This window comes from Phodopus roborovskii, unplaced genomic scaffold, assembly GCF_943737965.1.
Source record: "Phodopus roborovskii unplaced genomic scaffold, PHOROB, whole genome shotgun sequence".
Lineage (NCBI taxonomy): Eukaryota > Metazoa > Chordata > Mammalia > Rodentia > Cricetidae > Phodopus > Phodopus roborovskii.
The window spans coordinates 616,194-622,743 of NW_026125804.1; the positions used below are offsets into that span (position 1 = coordinate 616,194).

General features: G+C 43.9%; 1 protein-coding gene across 1 annotated transcript in view; it reads left to right on the forward strand.

Annotated features, from left to right (window-relative positions):
- Smc1a (structural maintenance of chromosomes 1A) overlaps positions 1–6,156 on the forward strand; it is a 44,535-nt gene extending 38,379 nt beyond the window's left edge. Inside the window, exons 20-25 of the mRNA XM_051178692.1 lie at positions 2,187–2,343; positions 2,944–3,098; positions 3,221–3,372; positions 5,120–5,189; positions 5,435–5,545; positions 5,893–6,156. Of these exons, the coding sequence (XP_051034649.1) occupies positions 2,187–2,343; positions 2,944–3,098; positions 3,221–3,372; positions 5,120–5,189; positions 5,435–5,545; positions 5,893–5,976 (729 nt within the window). The 3' untranslated portion in view covers positions 5,977–6,156. The remainder of the gene's footprint in view (positions 1–2,186; positions 2,344–2,943; positions 3,099–3,220; positions 3,373–5,119; positions 5,190–5,434; positions 5,546–5,892) is intronic.
- The last annotated feature ends 394 nt before the right edge of the window (positions 6,157–6,550 follow it).

Below are 6,550 nucleotides of genomic sequence, written 5' to 3' on the forward strand. Positions count from 1 at the left end.
CCATCTCTCTACTGCCCTGTCTACCCACCCCCACTTCAGTACAAGTCTCTCATGTTCATGTCTGCCTATTTTGTGACTTGGTAATTAACTGGGGCTGTCCAAATGAATAGATTTGGAGCTACCTGGTCAAGCTTGGTGGTCTCAGCACTGGGTAAATAACTGGAGAAAATTATTTTACCTCTGTCAGAAACTCAATAAGCAATAAGGGTCATGGTCCCATGAGTAACAAAGCACCTTTCTCTTCCATCACTGATTATTGACAAGGACTGTCTTGTGTGGCTCAGGTAATCATAATTGTTGTGAGTTCATGGTTGCATACATTGAACTAGCCTTGCATCCTTGGGATGAAACCTACTTGGTCATGATGTGTGATCTTGCTATGTTTTTTTTTTTTATTTCAATTTGTAAGTATTTTTCTGAAAATTTCTGTGTCTGTGTTCATTGGGGACATTGAGTCTATAGTTTTCTTTTGTCATTATCTTTACCTGATTCTGGCATTAGGGTAATGCTGGCTGACTTCAAAGAATGAAATTGATAATGATCCTTCCTTTTCTATTTTGTGGAACAGTTTTAATAGGTATTGATATTAGAGTTTCCTTTAAAGTTTGCCAGGTGTGGTGGCATATGCCTTCAATCTCAGCACTTGGGAGGCAGAGACTAGTGTAACTCTGTGAGTTCGAGGATAGCCGGTGAGACCCTAACACCCCCCCAATATAAAATAAAGTTTGATAAAACTTAATGTTAGGTCCATCTGATCCTGAGCTTTTCTCTGTGGTGTTTTAATTACTGTGTCTGGTTCATTGTTCATTATGTGTCATGTACATTTAGAAATTAACCACTCATTTAGATTTTTTGTTTTCTTCATTTAGATTTTGTAGACTATTTGAACATAAATTTTGGAGCTAGAAACATGATTTAAAAATTAAGAGCACTTACTGTATTTGCAGTAGACCCAAGTTCAGTTCCTAGCACTCACGTGATTGTTCACAGCTCTCTGTAACTTTATTTCTGGGAGAGTTAACACTGTCTTCTAGTTTCAAGGATACCAGGACTCTTCTCTGTTTCCAAAAGGGTTTTCTAGAATGTAAATATATTCATTTCCTGCTCTCCCTTTAAATCACGTTGGCCTCCTTTGAGATAAAATTGTATGTTTTGTATGGCCTTTTGTAATCTGTCCTTTGCTTATCTGTGTAGTTTCTTCTCTTCCTTTGTGCCTCACCAGCATACTTCTGTGAGTGCATGAGCATGTAAGCACACAAATTGTTAGTAGTGCCATATTGAGTCTTTAAAGGAGGTGGCTTTTAAAGTTGATTATTCCTGAATTGCTTTTAATTCAATGAATTACTAGTGAGGAATCTCTTCTCCAACTCCTCACTGTGATGTTTAGCTGGATACACACACACACACACACACACACACACACACACACACACACACACACACACAAACAAAAAACTATGTCTACTCTTTCTTTCATCTTTTACTTTTTGTCCTGTAGGTTTTAACTTACATACACGCCCAGATGCTTTCCATGACTGCAGAGTCTGAATCAGGTTCCATTCTTGTGTGCTGATTCAGCACTGTTTCTCACTGTCCTTTACATTCATCTTGCACTATTCTACTGTTTACTTAGCTGTGTTTCTCTGTTACCTCCTTTAATTCTGTAAATACAGGAACAGCTCTTGGTGGACATTCAGTTAAAGTAGTTATTAAATAAAAGTGGCAGTGAGGCACAAATTCAAGCATGCATTTACAGTACCTGTAAGGGGCTCCATACCAAAACTGAGTGGCATTTGCTTGGATACAATGATTTAAGAGGAAAGTAGGAGTTGCCTTAGTTATTGTGGAGCTCTAAGTTGGAGGCCTGTGAGGAGCTTTAGGTCACCCTGGAGTGGTGCTGCCTCATGGATTGGGCTAAGCCAGAGAGGGCCACTAGCAGATGTTCCTCCAGAGACAAATGGGTTGGCAGTATCTGGAGGAAGAATTAAAGGTGAGAAAGCCACATTCACCTAAAAATTTTCAGTGACTGTTGGGACAGTTACTTTAAGCTAGATTTTGTGAAAGCCACCAAACTGGAGAAGAACTTGCCTTCTGCATAAGAGCAGATCCCCAAGTTCCATTCACCTCTCAGGTGGTCTGGACTTGGGGTCAGGTGTTCTTTACTGTTGCTGGGTATGGGGTTACAGGATGCACAGGCGGAGGAGGAAATCAAGCAAGAGATGAACACACTACAGCAAAAGCTCAATGAGCAGCAGAGTGTACTTCAGCGCATTGCTGCCCCCAACATGAAGGCCATGGAAAAGCTGGAGAGTGTCCGAGACAAGTTCCAGGAGACCTCAGATGGTAAGACTGGCCTTTCTGGCTTTAGATGAGAGCAGAAGATTTAAGGTATGGTAATGGTGGACTGGTATATTGCACCAACTCCTGGGTTTTGTTTTGTTTGGCTTTGGTTTTTCAAGATGGGGTTTCTCTGTGTTGCCCTGGGTGGCCTGGAACTAGCTGTGTAGACAGACCAGGCTGTTCTCGAACTCACAGAGATCCAGCTGCCTCTGTCTCCTGAGAGCAGGAATTAAAGGTGTGTGCCACCAACACCCGACCTATCACACCAACTCCTGATTTTTCATACTTAAAATTGCTGGGTACCCTAAACAGTGGGGGTTATCTACTTGCTTTCTGGGGAGCAAAGGCTGGTGTTAAGATAGCTGGTAGTGTGGAGGAATCCATGTTTGTGTGGCTCTAGGACTAGTCTGTGTGATGACCAACTTACTGGATACTGATCCTTATGGGGCTCTCCTCAGGCATTCCTCTCCCTCTGTAGGTTGTCAATAGAATTTTCATTTACAGGTCATTCTTAGCAGGGTGTGGTTCTCAACCCTGGCAGAACCCGTGGCACTAAGAGATCATTACCTGCTCTCTCTTTCTCTCTCTTTTTTTTCCTGGCAGAGTTTGAGGCAGCACGAAAGCGAGCAAAGAAGGCCAAACAGGCATTTGAACAGATTAAGAAGGAGCGATTTGACCGATTCAATGCTTGTTTTGAATCTGTGGCTACCAACATTGATGAGATCTATAAGGCTTTGTCTCGAAACAGCAGTGCCCAGGTAGACTGGACCCCTTGTGCAACCAGCTCATACCTACCATTCTTTCTCAGTTGCTCTTCCCTCTTCTCATCACCATGCCCATCCACACATCTAGGTCCTCACCCCCTCTTATCTTCCCCTAGGCATTCCTGGGCCCCGAGAATCCTGAAGAGCCCTATTTGGATGGCATCAACTATAATTGTGTAGCTCCTGGCAAGCGCTTCCGGCCTATGGACAATTTGTCAGGCGGGGAGAAGACAGTTGCAGCTCTGGCCTTGCTTTTTGCCATCCACAGGTAAGGCTCTGCCCCATAGGGAGACAGAGCTGAGGCAACCAGAGGCTCTGGGACCCAAGGATATGCAGAGATCTGCATAGGTGAAGGTGTTTTGGTATTTGCATTATATCATGTCTCCCTATCTACTATAGCACACCTGCCTTGGTTTTTTTTGGACCTGTCTTCCCCATCTTACCCTCATCAACTCAGCCTATTCTCCTGGTTCCTACATGTGCTTAGTTCTATTTCTAGGCTTTTCCTCACATGGTTGCTGGCTAATAAGCTTTTTCTGTATGTATCTAGCTTGACATAACTCTTATTTCTCCTGCCCTTCCTCTGGGAAGACCTCTTTGACCTCTGGCATACATTGACCCCCCCCCCAATCCCAGGCCAGTAGTACTTAATTAAATATGAACTCCTACAACTTAGCATTTGAGAGCTTGGGGACAGGTGAGTCAGACATGGTCTCTGGGCTAAAGAGCTCACAGTCTAGAGGAAGCCAGACACATACATATAAACAGATAGTAGTGTGGGTAGTTTGTATACACAGAAAAGGGACACCTAACCTTCAGTGTGTGGATGGGCCAGGGAAGGTTTTTAAAGGTAAGTGATAAGCAAGGAAAAAACAAAAAACATGAGTAGCCTTTGGGGGCAGGAGAGGTTGCTCATTTGTTAGAACCATGTTGGCTCAGGGGATCCAATGCCCTCTTGTGATTTTCGTAAGCATCTGGTATGGACATGGTACATATATATACACTCAAGAAAAGTACTCATACACATAAAATAATTTTTTTAAAAGAAAAGTTAGCTAAGGAACCCAGCAAACATTCTAGGCTGAACCTGCTTGCATGTATGGAGGCAAGGAGGCATGTCAGAGTATGATATATGTTGAGATAAAATGGAAGTTACTGAGAGAAGCCCTGTTTTTCGTGGTCCTAGGGGGATAGTGACACACAGAGCCAGATAATGGGGAGGGAATTCAGGGGCCTAGACTACTCTAATTTTTTTTCTTTTTTTTTTTTTTTTTAAAAAACAGCTTTATTGAGATAACAATTCACATGCCAGACAAGTCACTCACTAAAAGTATACAATCTAGTGGCTCCGAAGTTCAGATTTTTGCCATCATTACCATAACCAAGTTTAGAGCATTTTCTTCATGTAAGAAGGGAATTTCTATAACCATTAATTCTTTTTTAATTTATTATTTTTACATATTATTATTATTATTATTATTTAACATCAATCGCAGTTCCCCAGTTCCCTTTCCCTCCTTCCCTCCCTCCCATGCCCCCTAACCCCCCTTCCCATCTCATCCCCCCCTCCACTTCACAGGGAGGGTGATGCCTTCCAGGAGGGGTCATCTAAATTTGTCAAGTCATTTGGAGTAGGGACTAGGCCCTCCCTCCCGCCTCTAGGTTAAGGGAGTATCCCTCCATGGGGAATGTGCTCCCAAAGTCCTTTTGTGCTCCAGGGATACATCCTGGTTCCACTGTCAGAAGTCCCTTAGACTGCCCAGGCCTTCTAACTGAGACCCATGTTCAGGGGGTCTGAGTCGGTCCAATTCAGGTTTCCCAGCTATCAGTCTGGGGGTCCATTAGCTCCCCCTTGTTCAGGTCAGCTGTCTCTGTGGGTTTCTGTAGCCTTAGACCATTGTAATTTTAAGACTTGGGTTATTTGGTCTCTAAGTGCAGTTTCCCTATTCTGGCTGTGGGACTGTTGTTGCTGCCCTCCTTTTTTAGTATCAGCTCACCTATTCATTCCCTCCCAGCTATAAGCCAGCCCCCTTCTTCGTCCTGGATGAAATCGATGCTGCCTTGGATAACACCAACATTGGCAAGGTGAGTGCAAGAAAGCTAAGGTATAGGAGGGAAGCCCCCAAATTGGGGCTGAGTTTCAGAGAGCAATTCCTGACTGGCCTAGATATTTCTGCTGCCTATTCCATGGGCCAGGAAGATTGGGTCATCCCCATTTTGATGACCAATATCCTTTTCTTAGTCTCTCCTACTCTCTACCCCCACCTACTTACTTTGACTGGAAAATGGGAGTGTTAAGTCTTGAGCCTTGCTAAATACCCCTCCCTCAGGTGGCAAATTACATCAAGGAGCAGTCAACTTGCAACTTCCAGGCCATTGTCATCTCTCTCAAGGAGGAATTCTACACCAAGGCTGAAAGCCTCATTGGAGTCTATCCTGAGGTAGGGTGAACTAGGCTCAGGAGCCAGTCATCTTCCTGCTCATCTCCCCAAGTCAAAAGTAGAAGGGTGGAGGAGTGTAGGGAACTGGGTCCTGAGCAGCCATGTGGGTTTGGTAGAGCCCAGCCCTGAATGTTTAGCCAGCCCATCTTGGCAGAGGCAGCCAGGCAGAGGAGGCAGGAGGAAAGTGTAGAGGCAGGTAAAGAAAGAAGGCACTGGACTTGAACACTTTGTCTCATATCCAAAAAGAACCATTGCCTGGCCTTTGAGCAGATACATAGGGGGGCAGTGTTTCATCCCTGGTCCTGGGCTTTCTTAATTCTCTCCTGACATTTTACCCCCTTCTTCAGCAAGGGGACTGTGTGATCAGCAAAGTCCTGACCTTCGACCTCACCAAGTACCCAGATGCCAACCCCAACCCCAATGAACAATAGCAGGAATTCTGCCCTCTTGTCTGGATCCCAGAACTGCCCATCTGTCCATCTCCTGGATCTCTCTCATCACCTATTATCATGGATTCTCTGGACATTATACCCCCATGTATATGTCCATGTGTGATTACCTGTGTGCATATATATTTGTTTGCAAAATAAATATTGGATACCTGTTTTAAAGGAGCATAATCTGAATTTTATTCCAAGGGAGCACAGGATGAGAGTACACCAGATGGGCAAAAGTACCCAGGACCTCATAGGGGTTTTAGGCAGTCTTATTTACTCTTTTGTGTACTCTTTCATTTGTGTATTCATCTGACAAATAATGGACAGCCTTGATTTGTTTAGGTCTATGTTTAGAATACTGAGTTGAATCAGGGATCATCTCTCTTTTTGTTTTGTTTTGTTTTGTTTTTTTCAAGACAGTTTCTCTCTGTAACAGCTGTGGCTGTCCTGGAACTTCTCTAGACTAGGCTGGCCTCGAACTCACAGAACCACCTGCCTCTGCCTCCCAAGTGCTGGGATTACATGTGTGTGCTGCCACCACCCACTTTAGGGACCATCTCTTAATGGT